Raw genomic sequence first — 20,125 nt, 5'->3', positions numbered from 1 at the left:
TCCTTTCTGTTGTGTCATTATGACTGTGCAGTGAATAAATTTCACCTACTGATTACATTCGTAGTTTTAAGTGTCCAACAACAAAACTATGATAAAAACAATTTTAGCTAAATGACGTGTGAATACCAAACGCTGATAGAAATGGCTGGTAACTTAGTCTCAAGGCTAGGCTTTTCAGCTGTAATGCGTGCTATCACTTGGCTACGTCTTATACTTTGTAAGTTGAAATGTTTTATTCTTTGTTATCGCCAGGTTCAGGGGCCCGCGATACGGACCTGTCAGTTGAGGTTATTGTGGGAATCACTATTGGTAGCGCTGCTTTCATCGCTCTGTTGATTATTCTACTGGTGTGGCTTGTCAGGAGACACATAGAACGAAAACAGCCAAGCAAGCTGGATTATCGATCATTACATCAGTACAATTCTTTGGTAAGATTTTTTTTTTAGATTATTTCTTGTTGCAAGTTTTTAGATGAGGGTGTTCCGCTGTAGTCTACGCACCCTAAAGTTTTAGCGAGTCACAATTAATAGACTATTAAACGGTAGTCTCGAAAGTTCGGTGTACATATTGTACATATTTAGTGCTAGAAATGATTTCAAATTACTGTTAACAACCTATATTAGCACTGCAACGTTTCTTCATAATTGTTTCATAGAAGTCTTCAGAACAACCTCTCCTTAAACTTTAATCACGTGACAGCGACAGGCTACGACAATTATCGCTGATGACTCTGTGACGTATTCATCGGTGTTCAAATCCCGGAAGATATTAGCATTATAATGTTACTGTAAACGCACTCTACTTTGTTTTAATAGGACGTCAGCAGCACAGACAACTTAGCGATGGAGCTAAGATCTACCTCAAGTCTGCGAGAGACTAGTCTCGCCAGAGGACGAATGTATGAACATCACTTCAGCATAGATGGACTGGAAAATCCCTGGAAGGAGCAGGTACGTCATGTTGATCACGTAGTTTATCACGAAAGCGATTGTTATACGGGACGATTTTTAGTGTTACTTGGGATATGACTTTGACTTGGCCTCGTTTTCGTGTAATGGCGCACAGATTTCTGGGTCAAAGCAGACATTGTTACACGGTGCAGTGAGAAAAAGGGGAACAATCTTGTTTTCAAGGCACCTCTAGAACTATCCACACGTCGCCTAGCCAATAATACAGTAAAAAATACTAAGTTAACGTTTGAAAAATCGTTGTTTTTCTTAGACAATCGTTTTTGTTTCAATTACGAACGATGTGGAAGCTTGGACTATTTTTCTCGTAATTTTAAGTGCGCACTCGCAGTCCTAACTCGCAGTCTTTCAAAAGGGAACCAACCTAACCGAAATTCCATCAACAACTGTGTTTTATTAACAGCAAAATTTGAAGGATTTCTAAAAATTGTCGTGTTGTATGTAGGACTTGGAAAATGACTCTGGGCAAGACGCACTTGCTGTGGTGAACCACAGACACTTTGAACCAGGCTCCGCGCGCACTCAGAACTGGGATCCAGGCTACGAGGAGACGGTTCTCAAAGAAGCAGCACAAGAAATGAATGAACTTGATGCAGCCATGAAAGAGGTTCGCTTACACTGTAGACGTTAACTCACTAGTCATTGTTACTGACCTTTACGATTACTTACCTATTCTAATTACTATGCCAGTGTGCCATACATAGCTGATGATTTTCTTCATTCTCTGCAACTGTCTCCTTGTCAATGTATTAAATGTTGTTTGGAAAAACAGGATCTTGATCACTGCTGTAAACAACGAATGAGAAGTTCTCAAAATTTTCTTATTCAACATTTCAGGACTCGTTGGGTTAAAGATATAAAGTGTTTTCCAATCCAGTGGATTGTAAAGCCATGTGGCTGATCAGTGTCGGCATTTGACTCTGGTTTCTATAGCAACTAGGAGTATTGACACCAGCCTTAAGGAGATGCTGCGCACTAACCATCAGACCACCGGGCCTCCCACTTCACGAAATGTACTAATTCCTCTTTATTTTTAGAACCCTGACACCTTGGGGCGTGTAAATGGCTTCAGTGGACAACAGTTTTCTCTTCGGGAAGACAACCTTGTTAACATGACACGACAATCTCGCAGCCAGTCCACTTTCAGTCCAGAAAACACGAGTAGGAAGAAGTCCAAGAAAAAAAAGGAAGGTAAGGAACCTACCAGTGCTAAGAACCTTGGGTAAGACCGCTTTCCAAATGACTGTTCAATGTTCTTAAACTAAAATCAAAGTTGTTAGGATAAATCCTGAAAATCAGACGTTGTATCACAGACGTGTGACCTTGTAGTGTCCTTTGCAGCCGTTTTGGGGGATGTCACGCAACGCTTTGGGGAGAGCTTTGTGTGACATCCCAAAAATGAAAAAGGGGCTGCAAAGGAAACTAGTGACCATGTGTAACTTGATTTTAAATCATCATCGCTAATTGTGTGACGTCAATATCAGTAAATACGTATACTCTAGTGATTTTGACGTTTGGCAAGCGTATGACATCTACTGTGCCGAGAGAGCTGAGTGGCATGAATACCGTAATGATTCGATTTAGCGCTCTCCTTCAAATAAGCGCCCCCTTCCGAATAAACGCCCCCCTTCGAATGTGTTTTTGTAAATAAGCGCCCCTATTCCAATAAGCGCCCCCATTCTTATTAGCGCCCCCGTTCTTATAAGCACCCTTATTCTAATAAGTGCCCCTATCGTGGAAAACTGCCCATACTGAAGACATTGATGTCAACTAGATAAACTCCTGACCGTTCGCCATACAGTTCATGTATATATTTACTGCTAAAATGAACAATTATTTTAAAAGTAACTGAACTTTAAACAATTTTTAACTGTTACAGTTTCTATTATTGTTAGATACATTTGGTTGTTTCTCAAGAAATTAAATAAGCGCCCTGTCCCGAATAAGCGCCCTGTCTCGAATAAGCGCCCTCCCTCGAGGTGCCAAAAGTAAATAAGCGCCCCGGGCGCTAAATCGAATCATTACGGTACTATTTTTTGTCCATTTTGTAGATGATACCATTGAGTGGGACTACTATTACGCCAGGAGTGCATTAACTGAAGGGGATCATTTCGGAATTGAGGAAACGAAGGTACAAAATGGAAATAAAGCTTTTGTCTTTCTCATTTACTAAAATATTAAAGATTAAATTGTACTTTATATCACAACATATTCCAAACGTTTTTTTGTGTTAATTGTCAAAGGAAAGCAAGCAGTGTTAGTTCACAGTCTGAATGTTTGTTTGTTGTTTTCCTAACGGTTGTCTTTCTTTTTCAGCTGTAAATTACGAAGAGCTAAAGTAACAGATAAACATTATTGTAAAATATAAATCTGATTAACTTTAATTTAACGCAGTTCAAAAGACCAATAAACCGCGGTAATAACACTTCTAAAACTTAACGTTTAACGTGAATATTCTTTGTGACGTAAAATGTTTGGCTTTGCCGCAAATTTAAGTTGTCGAGCATTTCCTGGTTTCAAATGTAACACGATAATACTAAATAGTTGAAATAATAGAAGTTTTTAAAGTTAATTTCTACTTGTTTTTAACCCGAATAAAAAAGTCTCGAGTATTAAGTGTAAAAGAACGAAGAAAATGTAATAACATTGTCAAAGTGTAACTTAAAAGTCGCAGCAATATATAAACCAGTCGTTAGCTTTAAAATGTGTTAAAACATAAACTTAATGAAAGAATAAAAATAAAAGCAACTAACAAGTAAAAGACAGTAAATGTAAACTATTTGGGTACTAAAATATAAAATACTTAATAAATCGTCTTCACTTATAATTGTTTCAATACCTTTCGAATATATAACAAAATAAAAGTTAATTCAAGATTAAACTACAGAATAAAGTTTTCATTAATAAACTAAAAATTTTAACTTATCTATTTAAATGTATTGTTATTCAAAAAATAAAATAATGTAATAAAGACTGTTCAGCGTGATTTCAGCTTAATGCGTCCCATTGTTATCACACACTGGTTGACCAATCAGAGGCTCAGTTAGGGACACCAGCGGTATTTGCATGGCCATTTGAAAAACAACAGAGCTGGTTTCTTTAATAATCCAAACATTCAGTGAGTGGCAATAACATGCGTTTTATAAAATCTTCAAAGGATGATTGAATAAACTTGTGACGTATAGTAATTCCCTCAGCATTGTTTGTTTGACTGTGTTTGGTGATAACTTAACTTCTCAGTCGTCATTCCTGCGTTTCTTTTTTCTGTGTTGCTTTTTTCTGTGTTGCTTCTATCTTGATTCGTGAGTGTGGTAATCGTGGTAATTTATTTGCCCTCATCAGATTTTAAAAAATTGCTTACCAACAACTTCCCTTTCATATCCATGGTGTACCTTTTTTGCACTCAGACCACAAAATTCAGAATGAAATTTATTTTTCCAGCTTACAATATTATATGTCCGCAATAATTGTTTCCTTGACAACCTCTGGTTGTTCATCATTGTAGTCACGTGGACAGATACGAAAGGCGCGCCTGCAGGCAGAAGAGATGCTCCAGCGGTTAGCAAGTGGTGACGTTAACAAAGAGTTCCGTGAGCTAGCAGCTGAGAGGACAGAAGGGACTTATCAACGTGCTAAGTAAGGGACCCTTTTTTTTAAATCAACGCTGGATAATTTGTTGTGAAGGCCAACACTGTGCACTCTGTATTTGTAAAACAACGTCCTTTCAGTTACAGTTATTTGTCGACAAAGTAATACAATTATTTGCGATTAATTTTATCAGGTTTTTGCATTCGATGTTTACCTACAGTTTGGCAAGCTCTTTTTATCTAAACCTTCAATCTCAAACAGTCGCGTAAAAACATATCCTACAAGTAGTAATCATTGAAAGTATTTCAGAACAAGGCCTATTTGTAGTCTGGGCTTGTTTCGAAGACATCTTATTTTCTCGTGTCCGGCACCCAAATTACGACCTTTCCTAAAAACTTATTTCTCTTTTTCCAGTGATCCAGTTAATCTGCCTAAAAACCGCTACAAGAATATTCTTCCCTTTGATCATTCGCGAGTCACTTTGGAAACAGAACAAGGCCAAGAAGATGCTGATTACATCAACGCCAACTTCCTGGATGGATTTAAACAGAAAAATTCTTACATTGCAACTCAGGTAGCGTTAAGTCAAAAAATGCAACTTCTGACATGTGGTTTCCTTGTATTACCACGTATAAAATAAAAGTCATTTAAAGAATGGTTAACATCACTTGTATGTTCCTCGGTAACCACCTTTATTTATACTCGATTCTAGGGTCCGCTGAACAGCACTATCGCTGACTTCTGGCAAATGGTTTGGGAACAGAATGTCCATGTCATCGTTATGTTAACGAGACTGCAGGAGGGCAAGAAAGTCAAGTGCGTCAAGTAAGAATCACGACGTGTCTCGTTTGCTGTCAAACAAATGGCAGGTGTTTATACATGTCACTAAAAGTATGTTTTTATTTGAATTGTTGAAGGTATTGGCCTGATACAGATGAAGAAGTGACCTTTAGAGACTTTGTGATCACCAGCACTTACAAAAGGTGAGGTATTACCACTATACTAGAAGAATTTCACTAACGTAGCGTGCGTAACAGGCGATGAAGGGACTTAGCCCACGGTTTTATTCAGCGGTTGCTAAGGAAAATGACGTAAGATGACGCGGCCACTTTTGGAAACTAGTGAGTTCTCATGGTAACGTTTGATTGGACAATAAGAATCGCAAACTCTTTGAATGTTTCTGCGACGATTTGCCAAAATCGAAGTCACTATAATGTAATAAACTAACCAGAACCTAAATGATACAAAGCCGAATAACAATTGATTTGTGATCAGAATGTTTCTTTTGGTTTTATTTTTAGCGATATGTTTAGCGTTTTTACCTTAATATAGTTTAATGTTTTTATCTACTAGTATTGATGTTTTATTTACACACGACCCCACAAGCTATGTAGCTTTTTTATTCCATCGTGTCTAAATAAAGGTTTTGATTTGATTTGATTTGTTCACAGAAAACTGGACAGTCGTGTGATCCGTCGGTTTCTTCTTGAAAACTCAGGCAGCGGCGAGTGTCGAGAGCTCATGTACTTTCAGTTCACCGCTTGGCCTGACTTTGGTATCCCATCATCCCCAGCTGACTTCCTCGAGCTCTACTATGAAGTTATGCGAGATTACAAATCACTTCCGGTGCCCGGGACCCCCATATTGGTACATTGCAGTGCGGGGGTTGGACGATCCGGAGCATTTTGCGCCATAAACAACTGCCTACAGTCGTTTAGATCTACGGGCAAGATAAACGTGGCTGAAGCCGTCCGAGATTTGAGAAAGCAGCGCTCGGGAATGGTGCAAACGTTAGAACAATACGCGTTTTGTTACAAGAGTGTCGTTCTTGCTCTGTTGTACCAGATAAAGTTAAAGAAACTGAAAGGAATTTCTCTTCTGAGCCAATCTGCAGCGTCATCAAGTGGTGTCTGGACAACAGCTGAAAGTCTTCGAGAAACTAGTAATGACGCCGTCTTCAGTCATTCCACAGTTCAAAGCCCAGGTTCGGGAAGAAGTCAAGAGTCCTTGACGTCACAAAACGCGCCTCCATATTCATACAGCCAGCGGTTGTTCCCTCCAGTGGAAGAGCCATTTGTAAACCCGGATGGAGACGATATGCCCGCCGTTGTTGTCCATTCAACTCCAAAGAAATTCATTTCAAAACAAGATTCCCTTCCCTTGCCGCCATTGAACGAAGGCAAAGAAGAAGGATCTAATAGCACGGCTGGTTCCCACGGGGATCATCGGAATCTGGAAGTTCTTGTGGGGGAGACCGGTCGAAGGAAAACAACAGGGAATATCCGAAGGCGTCCTGATCTTGGGGAACCTCCCCCGCCACCCCCTCCACCTCCGCCACCTGCTCCGTCAATATCACCCAATGATGGCGACTCACTGCCTGTACTTCCTGAAGTAGATTATCCTAACTCCGAGCTGTCCGAGGACGACGACGAACCTTACCCACCTCCCCCCGAGGCTTTTTCTCTTCCTATTGAAGCAGAACAACTAAATCAGTTTGACTCCTCGGCCTAAGTAAACAATTGAGTTTATACCTCCCTAAGACATAGGTTAGTTATGTTGGTATGTTAACTATGACACGATTTTCGAATCTGATTTTGCTCTTAGCACCATTTATTTTTTACCAAATTGGAGCGCGGGCAGCTAAGGTGTCCAATACCAAAATTCGCATGCCACAGGTGTTTTGTTTGTTTGCCCCTTACGGTCATATTACCATTTTTTATTTATTTTTTTAATTTATAAGCTTTTTATGTTGTCGAAACTGACAGTCATTTTAAGTTGATGTGCTGTCTTTAATATCAAAGGTATATTTTTATTAAAAACAAGCAACATCAAATCACAAAAAGCAAACAAAATTGTAAAAAAAGTTAGTTTACAAAGGCACTGTCACGCCGGCGTAGTTGACAGGAATGCCATCAATAATGTATTGATTTGTCGAACAGAGCTCAACAAATGGCAAGGAACCTATTTGGAAGTGAGCATGGAAGAGGTTTGGCTCAGATTCCTTTGAAATAATTATTGCAAAGATCAAGTTTAACCGGGAAACTGCTTTATCACAATTGATTTTCTTTATTTAGTTTTCATAAATTTTGATTTATAACAACCCGTAAACTTGTAGTTTATAGCTACGTTTTATGCCATTGTGTTTATAAGAGTTATTTTATATGTAACTAATAATCAATTTTGTCAATTCTTTTTTATCCCAATTGTTCAGAGCACGATCAAGATAATTCAGGCCAGGATTACCTATTGATTTCAGTTTTTAAACTTTTCATTACTGTTTTCTGACTAATCTCAAACTTAACAAACCATAATCAGTGAGAGGCACTTCTATACAACAGAAGTTAAATAGACGTCTTTCTCTGGTCGCTTATTTCCGAGAGTACTTACTGCTTATTGAGGAGTACGCGACCAGAGAAAGACGCCTGAAATTCAGGCTAACAAGATGTACAGTGTATTGAAATGGACTTAGTTTTATGTTGTTTGCACCGTGCGATAGATTAACATCCCATCCAGGGGAGTAGAAATACTGACTTCTGAAGGGTGCTTACCATTCCTCGGAAGAAACCGGTTGGGATGACCACTGCGTAATGGTAAGGGTTTTTCCAAAATCAGCAAACTAACCGAAAGAGATAGCGCTTACCATTTGTAATTCGGTTTCCTGTTATTGTTTTCCGTTGCTGGGAGGCTGAAACTGGGAAACCGTGCAAATGGTAAGGGGAATTCCAGTTGGTTTGTTCCAACCATACTCGCTGGACAACCTCCGAAGGTTGTCCACTAGTTCCAGCCGGAATTCTCGTAAAATTAACCTTACCATTTTCATTCCAACCGAAATTTCCGGTTTTCATAGCTAAATGGTAAGAACCCTTAGTTGCTTCAGACTATAGAACCTGGATAAGCTCCGGCAAGATGGGGCACACTGACCCCATACCTAATGTAGTTTACGACTTAGGTATTTTAAAAGAGTAAACTGTACATTTTATGCACCGACTTAGAAAAAGTTTGGTGATATCTTGTTAAACAAGAGTCATGCCCTATAGGCATATTTATATATGTTTATTAAACAACAACAACAACTTTATTTGCACCCTTTACATTCAATTAAATTAACAATACAATAATAAAAAATAAAGTAAAGTGCATGGCTGCCCAGAATAACCACGATTGGCTAACAAGATTGGGCAGCCATACTTAGTTTTAAATCTTTGCTCAAGTCTTGTAAATTCACTAGTTTATGAAATTTTGAATTTTGATTTTAAAAGCAAATCAACGGAGAAGTCTCCTTAAAAGATATATTTTTCATTGTCAATAAAAATATTTCAGAGCATAAAATATTTGTAAATACTTATAATCATAGCTATTATGCTTTTTTAATAAAAGAAAAACATGCCGAGTTACCGGGTTACGTTCATTAGTACTGAGTTCCGAGTACGGAGTAAAGTAAGCAACGATACAAACTTGGTACAGAAGTTTTTTTACCAGTCTGTCCCTAGTAAGAAAGATATGATATGATATGATATGATATGATATGATATGATATGATATGATATGATATGATATGATATGATATGATATGATATGATATGATATGATATGATATGATATGATATGATATGATATGGGTGCTTATATAGCGCATTTACAAAGCTAATGATCAATGCGCTTTACCATTTAAATCTATGGGATGAGACCGGACATCAGCATATAAGGCGCCTATGGCAGCCGCTATCCGTCCATGTGTATGATCTCACCTCACCACCCAACCCATGGAATATAACAGACCACAACACCGGGATCTTTTAATATCAGTGTTAAGGCTGGGGCAAAATGTCCCGCTCAAGCTAGAATTCGTTATATCGGGTTCGTCATCATACCAGTAATTGTTCAGAAATGTGGCCCATTTCTTAATTCCACGTTTTAGGTTTGGATCCAATGTTAGCTTGACTAAGAGAATCGAGTGGGTCTGGGGACGAAAATAAGTAGAATCCCGATTAAAAGAAAAACGTGCTATGAAAACTGTCGATTGCACAATTCGACTCGCATGGTTAATTTGACTAATTGCAACGAGGCCGACTAAAATCTTGTTAATACAGTCACGCTGTAAAGCTTACAATGTTTACACCAGACTGTTTTGTTTACCTTCTTAAACAAAACAGAAATGATTGATTACCGTGATTAGTTTTGGGGGTATATTGTTTTCATTGAAGTGATTGAATCGTGGACGTGATCCCTTGAGGATAAAGTTCGTTCAAATTAGAATAATTACCACCGTGACCTTCGAATTTTATTATTACACAAACTGAAGTCAAAACGCAAGAGTTACTAGCTTGTTAAGAGTAGATTGACCTGAAGCAGAAGTAGCTAGAAGTGTATAATGGCCGCGTATGCCTTTACGTTGGCTGAGGTAAGTTAATTAACAACTTCAATGTTGCTGACAAGCATTTTAATGTCAATAAGTGAAAATTAATAATTATACGATTGGGCAATCAGTTCATTATCTTGAACGAGTAGGAAAAACAAATACTCTTCGCGTTATGTTAACAGTTTCTGCAGTACTGTTTGTTTAAAAGGAAAACTATTGCTGGGTTGAACAAAAGCTTAGCGGGACTTTCAAACAGTAACATATATAGAATAACGGAAAATTATTGTAGAACGTGTTTCGAGTTATCTCATACACAGCCTTGGACAGAACTGACTGTATTGTACTGAAAGTTGTTATAAAAGTTTATTTTAAGTAGGGACAAAGTGCAAATAAAATGAGCCGGTGTACTCGCACGTATTTTACTAGTTATTGGCTTGCTCGCGAGAAAGTACTGAAAAAGTGAGGGTTGACTGTAAAATTAGAGCAAAGTTTCATGCTACTACCTTGTATGAATAACCTTCGAATTGCCTCTCTTTGATTTGATTTACAAATGTCCGATACCAAAAGTGACAACATACATCCACAAATGGACGACTTTAATTCGCCGAGCGTTCTTTACTCAGCTTATGTGTTATTCACCTTGAAAAAAACGGTGTTTTGTTTCTAACCTCAATGTATTTATCATATTCTAAATTGTTGTGTAGGTTTATTCCAACCGCACGCAATTGTAAATAACATAAACAACCTAACGAGTAGCCTCGCTTTTTCTGAGCATTCTTGCAAACTGACAACGATTTTGAGTTACTTTTGGCTTTTGTGAATTATACTTGCCCAGCCGTTATCGGGCTACACTTCTTTGCTATGTTTTTAGTTCAACAACAGAGGATATCTGGAGCTCAGCGAAATTATTCTCTTTGCAATTGTTAAAAAACAGAGTTTTATTTTTTGGTAATAGCTGGAGGCTTTGGTGAGTTATGTGAACTCCGTCCTAGCTCGGGATGGTGATCTTGACTGCCTGCCAATCAAACCTGCACAGCGACTCTACCAAGCACAAAAGAATGGCGTGCTCTTCTGGTGAGTGTAACACGTAACTTGAGGAAAAGACCAGAACTGAACCAAAACAACATCAGAAGCACTTCGAATCAGTTTCTAGTCCATCTTTGAATCAGTTTTTTGTTTTGTCATTCTCATTACCTTTTTCCTCAGTTTATCTTTATCACGGTTTACTAGACCCTGTATTGCACTATGTTTTTGACCATGTTTTGACAATGGTTTACCGTGTTTTGACTGTGTTCTGGATCCTGTTTTGACCATGGTTTACAGTTTTTTGAAAATCTTCTTGAACCTGTTTTGACCATGATTTACCTTGTTTTGGCATTGTTCTGGATCCTGTTTTGACCATGGTTTACCGTGTTTTGGCAATCTTCTTGACTCTGTTTTGACCATGGTTTACCGTGTTTTGACTGTGTTCTTGACTCTGTTTTGACCCTGGTTTATCGTTTTTTGACAATCTTCTTGACTCTGTTTTGACCATGGTTTACCGTGTTTTGACTGTGTTCTTGACTCTGTTTTGACCATGGTTTACCGTGTTTTGACTGTGTTCTTGACTCTGTTTTGACCATGGTTTACCGTGTTTTGACTGTGTTCTTGACTCTGTTTTGACCCTGGTTTACCGTGTTTTGGCAATCTTCTTGACTCTGTTTTGACCATGATTTACCGTGTTTTGACTGTGTTCTTGACTCTGTTTTGACCCTGGTTTATCGTTTTTTGACAATCTTCTTGACTCTGTTTTGACCATGGTTTACCGTGTTTTGACTGTGTTCTTGACTCTGTTTTGACCATGGTTTACCGTGTTTTGACTGTGTTCTTGACTCTGTTTTGACCATGGTTTACCGTGTTTTGACTGTGTTCTTGACTCTGTTTTGACCATGGTTTACCGTGTTTTGACAATCTTCTTGACTCTGTTTTGACCATGGTTTACCGTGTTTTGACTGTGTTCTTGACTCTGTTTTGACCCTGGTTTATCGTTTTTTGACAATCTTCTTGACTCCATTTTGACCATGGTTTACCGTGTTTTGACTGTGTTCTTGACCCTGTTTTGACCATGGTTTACCGTGTTTTGACTGTTTTCTTGACCTTGTTTTGACTCTGGTTTATCTTGTTTTGACAATCTTCTTGACTCCATTTTGACCATGGTTTACCGTGTTTTGACTGTGTTCTTGACTCTGTTTTGACCATGGTTTACCGTGTTTTGACTGTGTTCTTGACCCTGTTTTGACCATGGTTTACCGTGTTTTGACTGTTTTCTTGACCTTGTTTTGACTCTGGTTTATCTTGTTTTGACAATCTTCTTGACTCCATTTTGACCATGGTTTACCGTGTTTTGACTGTGTTCTTGACTCTGTTTTGACCATGGTTTATCGTGTTTTAAAAATCTTCTTGATTCTGTTTTGACCATGGTTTACCGTGTTTTGACTGTGTTGTGGACCCTGTTTTGACCATGGTTTACCGTGTTTTGAAAATCTACTTTTCCCTGTGTTGACCATGGTTTACCGTGTTTTGAAAATCTTCTTGACTCTGTTTTGACCATGGTTTATCGTGTTTTAAAAATCTTCTTGATTCTGTTTTGACCATGGTTTACCGTGTTTTGACTGTGTCCCTGACTCTGTTTTGACCATGGTTTACCATGTTTTGACTGTGTTCTTGACCCTGTTTTGACCGTTTGCTGTTTTATGAAAGTGTTTTTGACATATTTGTTTGCTGGATTTGTTTTCAGTAAATTGTTAAACCGCATCAGCAGAGGAACTGTACCGTGCTTAAAGATAAATAAACGGGTAAAGAATATCCATCAAGCACTTGAAAATCAGACTCTTGTCATTGCGGGAGCGCGACACATTGGTATTGTAGTTCAGAATATTAGCGCTGAGGATCTTTGGAGTGGAAAGGTACGGCGAAGACAGTTTTGGCTGTCCACGTTGAGTGTTCACTTGGTTAACATAGATGCTTCTTGATGTTTCTATGTTTCAAAAGGCATTTGTTCAGGAGGGTCTGAGAAAATTTATTTTTGTATACAACTTCTGCTGATTTAAAACGTCTATAGAATTGGTCAGAATTGATATTTTTGTCAATACTCTTGTTCTGTAGACTTAGTCGTTATCTGAGATTGTGGCAACCAAAATTTAAGTCAATTTAAAGAAGCCATTATATCACTTGGGAAACCCTAACTCACCCCACTTTACTCGCCGCTACTGGAGGACAAACGTAACCACGTTGACAAAGTCTCTAGAGTACCTCTTTTAACAATTTGCAACTTTGTAACTTGATTTTGTCATCTTTATTTTTACCAGGAGTATGTGGTTTTGGAAATCCTTTGGCAAATCGTCAAAGTAAGTGGCAGAAAAATGAGCAGCAACAAAACTCGTGAACACGCGCGTGTGCAAGTGCAGCCAACGAGACTAAGTGGTTGGATAGAAGCTGCTTGACTGTTTATGTGGTAGCTATAGGTTTTATAAATAGCGCACCAAATTTACTTGCGCCTTGTCGGTAAAATGTAGTTAGGGCAATTGTTAATAATCTTTTTTATTTAATATTTAAAATACTCTTTTAGGGTGAAACAATTTTTTTGTGTGTGTCATTCAAGCGTTTGTTCGGAACGAAAAATCAAAACACGGTCTCCTTTATGATAAAAGAAATTAGAATCCACACCCTGGTGCAAATTTTAAAACTGCAAGTACTTCGTTATTTTCTATGGTTATGTTTGATTGGAGACTTTTGAGATGGAAAGAAGGCCAAAGGCCCGGTTTGCAGTCTTACCAAGATTTCACAAACGAAGCAAAACCTCTGCTTGTACCGGGAGGACGCTTTCAAATACACCAGATAAGTCTAACGGTAGATATTATGGTGGGTCATATCTTTTAGGTTGGTCTGCTATCTCACGTAAACGTCGAAGAACATCCAAACATAACTATACTACGCAAGTCCAATGAAGACTGGGCCGTGTTCGTCAAGGTTAGCGTCAATCGTCGTACTATAAGTTTAATCTGTATGGTGGATTTCATTTTATTTTGCACAAACATAACCAGGGCATTACATTACCCTTCAGCTTCCTCCAGAAGTGCTGCTCATCAGATGGGTCAATCATCACTTGAGGCACTCAAAGTACAGGGGCCCAGAGATGAGGGACTTCGACAGCAGTTTAAAGGTACGTGACAAAGGGAGCCATCACATACATCAAATTACATAACTCTTTGAACACTAACATAACTTAATTACAGAAAAGAATTCCTTATTTCAGTAGAATGGTCTCACAAACATCGGAGCCAAATTTACCTGAATATTACTGTCATGTCTTATTCTTTTTGACCATTTTCCTTTCCAATCACTCCTGTTTTATTCAAATTTGTTCCTTCACGAATTCCAAGTTAGTTCGTTCTTCGAAATGATGTTTGTCGTTTCTTCTCTTCATGTAGGACTCAGCAATCTACTGCCATCTTTTGAACCAGTTGGCTCCAGAACGGTATCTTTTGACCTTTGTCTTTTATTGGTAAATGTTCCCGACACACCTACACGCTGTGACCATGGGTGGCTGTAAAATTAACTGACTCGAACTATGCTACAGGAAAGAGCACCGAGTAACTGGAATTCGCACACTCCATCCTTCAACATCAGCTTTTTAGTACAAGATCAATACACTATGAGATGGACTCTGAGCTGGTGATAGGAATAAAAGACAGTCCGCAACTGTGGGAAATATTCTTACTCCCCACAGAAAAAGAAAGCTTTGTTCGAGTACTGATCATGATCGTCGTCATCATAATCACAATCATAATCACAATCATCATCATCATCTTCTTCATCATCGTCGTCGTCGTCGTCATTAAAACGTATTCATTTTTAACCAAAAACATAAAAATAATGAAGATGAATTTTTCAACAATGACACAAGCATGGGACAAAGAAAAATTCTGAGTCCCAGAAGGGAATTGAACCCATGGCCTCCTAGATACCGGTTGGGCGCTCTAAAATAAAAATAGCTACACATAAAAATAGTTTTTAATATTTTTAACATTTTATCTTTTCATATCAACAGATGTATCCTGTCTCCATTAGATGAAGAAGATTTGTTTGTGAGAGCAAAGAAAGTCCTTGCCATGGCAGAGCTCATAGGGTGCAGGAAGTATCTGACTCCACACGAACTTGTGAAGGTACTTGTGAGTAAATGTTTTGATATGTTGTCACAAGATATACGAATTGAATGAAATATTCGTTTGATGATTTTCTTGGCCACGTAAACAAAAATAACTTAAAATCCAAATTATCCTTCGGCGGATGAATTAACAATTAAGGAGATCCGTCTTTGTTCGCAGGTTTGACCAAAATTTGATTTATTCTTTTTTTTTTCTAGGGAAATCCACGGCTTAACCTTGCGTTCTTGGCAAATCTATTTCATACTAGTCCGGGACTTAAGTTTTCTGTAACAGATATGGACACCATCCGGCTTACAGAGGAACTGAACACCGCTCTCAGCAGGTATTGCGGGCCTATAACCAATCATACGTATGAAATAAATAAAAGTCAATCTGTTTCTGTATCTCTTACTTTATTTAGTTAATTTTAAAAATGCCATACCAGTCGAAACAACTGGTTTGTTGAAGAAAGGCAACTGTTTTCTTTTCATAAACGCCCGCCAATAAGGCTTATTAATAACACGCTAGTCAACATTTAGTCATTTGCTAAAAATCATTTGCGAAAAATCATGTGCTAAAAATCATTTGCTAGTCATTTGCTAAAAATCAGTTAAATTATTTTATTCTTCAACACATGTTCATATTTGTATCCACAGATTAATGCCATAAAAGTTGTTAAGTACACTGAGACATTTTTCAGTAGTTGCAGTAATATTCTACCGACAGTTAGTTTATGAAATATATATCTTCTTTTGAGGTGTCGATTCGCCGAAGAAGAGCGCAATGTGTTGCTACAAGTGAGGAAAGAGATGTCAGAAGAATTTAAAGACGCTCGCAAGAGGCTGGAGGAGAGTCTAAGAGAGATGGAGATTCTCAAAAGGAAAGCTTTAAGACTAGAAGACGAAAATAAACACCTCGTACGTATCATGATTAATGATAAAATAAAAATAAATAAATGCTTATTCAAGTGTCAGGGTAAGGCCATATGTGCCACGAGGCGAGAGGAGGATAGGTGAAGTGACAGAGTATTTAGCACTGCTACGCTTATTGAGGGTACTGAAAAAAAAAAAACAAATATAATGAGAAGACTGACCAGCTGGCTATTAACAAAGCGTGGAGGAGTTGACCACTGAACACAAAGCGTGGCAGGGAAAAGGATTTGAACCCGGCACCTCCGGATTACAAGTCTTGTCACTAGGCCACGCTGCCTCCACATGAGGAAATGTAGATGAGCTTGTTATTTAAGCTTCTTGGAGTTCACTGAATGACGAATGAATGTGACATTTTTCTTCTAATAAAGGCTCTATAATTTATAAGTTTTTTGAGAAGGGAAAATAATGCAGTAATCGTCTTATGAACTATCCAACTTTCAGCACACGGTCTCAGCTTTCACCCATACTCAGATTGAAAAGTTGTTTCCTGTTATTGCAGGGCTCGCTAATGACTTTCTCCGATTCAACTGCACAAAGTTTTATTCCAAAGTTTCATTTAGTGATATCCCAAGCATTTTCTTTTGTTCAAAAGTGAGCAGATCTGACTGACGTGTCATCAGTTGTGCCCTGCAAAGCAAAAAAGGCACCGAGAAAGGTCTCAGAGATATCATCATGTTAATTATTACATAGACTGTGTCAGATCTCTCTCCAGTCACCCTTATCAGTCGTGCCCTGCAAAGCAAAAAAGGCACCGAGAAAGGTCTCAGAGATATCATCATGTTAATTATTACATAGACTGTGTCAGATCTCTCTCCAGTCACCCTTATCAGTCGTGCCCTGCAAAGCAAAAAAGGCACCGAGCTCGAGAAATGTCTCAGAGATATCATCATGTTAATTATTCCATAGACTTTGTCAGATCTCTCTCCAGTCACCCTTATCAGTCGTGCCCTGCAAAGCAAAAAAGGCACCGAGAAATGTCTCAGAGATATCATCATGTTAATTATTACATAGACTGTGTCAGATCTCTCTCCAGTCACCCTTAACTTAATCAGCCAGATTTTAATTTCTTCGTTTTTACCTCTTTTAGACTGGCGTAGAAGAAACACTTCGACTTTTAAAAGCAGAGAATTCCCTTCTTAAAAGTCAGCTAGCCGACATGAAAGCCGTGCAAACCGATTCTGAAGCGACAATAAAAAATCAAGAAATAACAATTGACAGTCTGAAGAAGGAAAAAGAGGTTTGTTTGTTTTCTTTGCTTTGTATTTTATTTCTTCTTACTTTCTCTCAAAGAACTATTCACTTCAATTTTTTCCAGTAATTTTTTTAAGCTAGCTTAAATTTCTCAATCAGATTAACTTTCTCTAGAACTCTCTTGCAAGGAGAAATCGATCTCGTTGCGTGGGTATTTTTTGCGATTGACACGTTTAATCCTACTGGACGAGCAACAGCTATTTATTGCTGCTATATTTGACTTGGTTACTGTTGTCTTTTTTAGGTTCTCAAAAAAGAATACGCTGAACAAGTTAACGAACTTGAAAACAAAATTTCGGCAACTTCACGAAGACAAACAACTATGGTACTTCAGAAAGAGGCTATCACGCATGAGCGAGACGTAAGTTCTATTTTAGGAACCTGAAGCTTACAGATTTTATAAACTTTCTCGGTTATGTTCTCTTGGCTTCGACAACTGGTTAATCAAACACCGATTACAAAATAGTTTTTCTTTCTTTTGGATGCACATTCATTTTTTTCTTTGTTTGTTTGTTTGTTTGTTTGTTTACATTTTTCTTGAGTTTATTGTTGCCAAGTTTTTGTTTTCTGTTTGCTCGTAAACAGCTTTTAAAACGGAAGCACGAAAAATGTGAAGCGGAGCTGAACAGACTTCAAGCCCAGGTGGGTTGAAATATCTCACTAACAAAAATATCTTGGATCATACAAGATAGTCTGTTAAGTAATTTTCTTTAAGTATACACAGGTGGCTGTTTTATAAGACACCATCTTGGATTTTATCAATAAAGAAGAGCCTAAAGGACAAGTATGACAGTCCTTAATTTCACTGCCACTTAAGTAAAAAAATGTAGTCTTAGCCATTTGTCAGTAACTACAAAGAGACAGGCTTGTGATTAAGAATGACTTTTGTAGCTAAACGTTTTTTTTTTTTTTTGACAGGTTGATCGCCGTCAGCGACATGTTCAACAACTTCGTCAACTTTTCAAATATTTTATTTCGGACAAGGGGCTGGCGGAAACACTTTATGGGGTAGGTGATTTACGTGCTTAATCCTGCTTTGAACAAGCAAGTACTTAGTGCGATTCGTGCTCGCTCCTTCGCGTCTCTATAAAGGGACTGGGGTTAAGTCTGATCTAATAATTATACCTACACGTTCTTTCACTAGAAATTAGACGCGAATTCTTTACAAAGCGCCAACGGTAAAAGTAAAGTGCTGAAATGTAAGTCATTTGGTTATTCACTGCCCTGCTTTCAATTATCTTACTTATAGCTTTCCGTGGTATTTGCAAGTGGCTGAAGTTTGTTAGTTCTAATTTGTTCTTTTTAACTTTTTTTAATGTGCAGTTTGTCAGGATGGAGGTCGATCTTTGGAAGAAACTACATCACAAGTGTTTCTTATTAAAGATAACTTTTTATTTGTTTTCGATAGCGAGAAGGTACGTTGCATTCTAACGTGTCGGATTCCACAAAAATATAAGTATTTTAAAATATAGGAAACTCTCCCAGAACTGAATGATTTCCCCACCACCACCCTCCCAAAAAAAAGGAAAAAAAGAAGAGTGAACTCTAATGAAGGTGAACAGTATAGTCACCGAAAATTTAGGTTATAAAAAAGAAGAGTCACTTCACAACTAACACGACTAATTCTACATTCAATAGTAAACTTTTTTAAAATTTCAAAGAGTATAAAAAACTTGAACTGAAAACCCTTCTTCATTTCGCTTTAGGAGGATCAACCTCGAGAAGTCTTGCGGCTTGATCAGGCAACAGTTAATAAAGAGGACAGTGGAGTTTTACAACTAAAATTTACACAGAAAGAGGTACTGGGAAGAGTTAAACATGATTAGAGTATAGCTTGACAGTGAATAAAGTTACATGTTAATAATCGCTGAATTACTTAAAGCAGTTAATAGATTTTGTTCCTAAGAAAGCGACAAAACGCAACCACAGTGGAAACAATCATCTATAGATGTGTTTACATTTGAAAAGGATATCCTCGCTGATTTTCTCATATTGTAGATGACGATTCAACTCAAGCAGCTGACGCTCGACTTTTAGCAACCATGCACATCTAATTCAGCCTTCTTGTATCTCTTCAACATGTCGTGGCAAACGACGCAGGCTGCCTAGAAGGCCGAAACAACTGCCGTTTGCTTTTTAGAACAGAGTCTATGGTGCTATCATGATTGTTTTTTCTACCACATATCCCAAGTGTCATTAAGTTCTTAGATCAGTGGCTCGAATAAGTCGTACACCGTACTTGCTGCATACTTGCTGTTTTTAATCGACCTCAGTAGCAAACAAAGTCGCGACTGACGTGTGTTCCCGCGCGCTTGACACCCGTTAATGGGTTATTTGCATTTGTTGTTATTGGCCAAAGAAATAACTTTAGATTTGGCTTAAAATAAGCCATGTATAGTAAACTGTAACGATTCGATGTATCTTCCTTTAGATTTCCTATTACATCAAAGTTTCACCCGCATCACAGCTCAAAGAGTTGCAGCAAGAATTGGAGGTATCCGCTGACTGGTGGACTGAAAGACAAAGGACTTCGCCTTGCTCCAGATTAAAAGAAGTCGTTCGCACGAACATGCTGACCAGCGGTGACAATAGAAAAAAACTGAACCTCAAACATGCTTCACTCATAACCGCACAAGTGTGATGTCACAATCCTGAACGTTACATTGCCAGCATTATTCGCTATTAATAGATTCAAGTTTCAGATTTTCTCAAAATCTGATTCAGGAATTATTACTGTTAAGTTGATACTGTTGCAACATTTAGCTGACGACAATTGCAAAGTTGGCCGTTTACTAAAACAGAAAGGAGTGAATAATTAGACTAGCTCTCGTAATAATGACG

General features: G+C 38.1%; 2 protein-coding genes across 5 annotated transcripts in view; both read left to right on the top strand.

Annotated features, from left to right (window-relative positions):
* LOC144657406 (uncharacterized) overlaps positions 1-9,121 on the top strand; it is a 31,347-nt gene extending 22,226 nt beyond the window's left edge. The window contains exons 10-20 of one of the 3 annotated variants that reach the window (XM_078517753.1): positions 253-428; positions 816-950; positions 1,414-1,575; positions 2,006-2,159; positions 3,020-3,099; positions 4,474-4,604; positions 4,971-5,130; positions 5,269-5,381; positions 5,474-5,539; positions 6,008-7,102; positions 7,768-9,120. In XM_078517753.1, coding sequence (XP_078373879.1) covers positions 253-428; positions 816-950; positions 1,414-1,575; positions 2,006-2,159; positions 3,020-3,099; positions 4,474-4,604; positions 4,971-5,130; positions 5,269-5,381; positions 5,474-5,539; positions 6,008-7,067 — 2,237 coding nt within the window. In that variant the 3' untranslated portion in view covers positions 7,068-7,102; positions 7,768-9,120. Of the gene's footprint in view, positions 1-252; positions 429-815; positions 951-1,413; positions 1,576-2,005; positions 2,160-3,019; positions 3,100-3,284; positions 4,320-4,473; positions 4,605-4,970; positions 5,131-5,268; positions 5,382-5,473; positions 5,540-6,007 lie in introns of those variants that run through there. The other 2 variants (XM_078517752.1, XM_078517754.1) reach the window with 2 other exon arrangements.
* A 607-nt stretch (positions 9,122-9,728) lies between these two features.
* On the top strand, positions 9,729-20,112 carry LOC144656011 (uncharacterized). Of its 2 annotated transcripts, XM_078516218.1 has the most exons (18): positions 9,729-9,957; positions 10,871-10,989; positions 12,692-12,860; positions 13,263-13,301; positions 13,834-13,923; positions 14,018-14,116; positions 14,385-14,431; positions 15,005-15,119; positions 15,320-15,444; positions 15,859-16,018; positions 17,121-17,270; positions 17,529-17,645; positions 17,870-17,926; positions 18,203-18,292; positions 18,429-18,483; positions 18,608-18,699; positions 18,991-19,083; positions 19,716-20,112. In XM_078516218.1, the coding sequence occupies exons 1-18, from the start codon at positions 9,928-9,930 to the stop codon at positions 19,923-19,925; spliced, it is 1,857 nt and encodes a 618-aa protein (XP_078372344.1). In that variant the 5' UTR covers positions 9,729-9,927; the 3' UTR covers positions 19,926-20,112. The 2 variants fall into 2 exon arrangements, with proteins under 2 accessions (XP_078372344.1, XP_078372345.1); XM_078516219.1 differs by lacking the exon at positions 13,263-13,301.
* Positions 20,113-20,125: the final 13 nt, after the last annotated feature.

Source organism: Oculina patagonica, chromosome 6 (assembly GCF_052425735.1).
Source record: "Oculina patagonica isolate OP01 chromosome 6, crgOcupat, whole genome shotgun sequence".
NCBI classification, from domain to species: domain Eukaryota; kingdom Metazoa; phylum Cnidaria; class Anthozoa; order Scleractinia; family Oculinidae; genus Oculina; species Oculina patagonica.
Note: the sequence above shows the minus strand (reverse complement) of the source record. Positions and strands in the feature narration are given on the sequence as shown.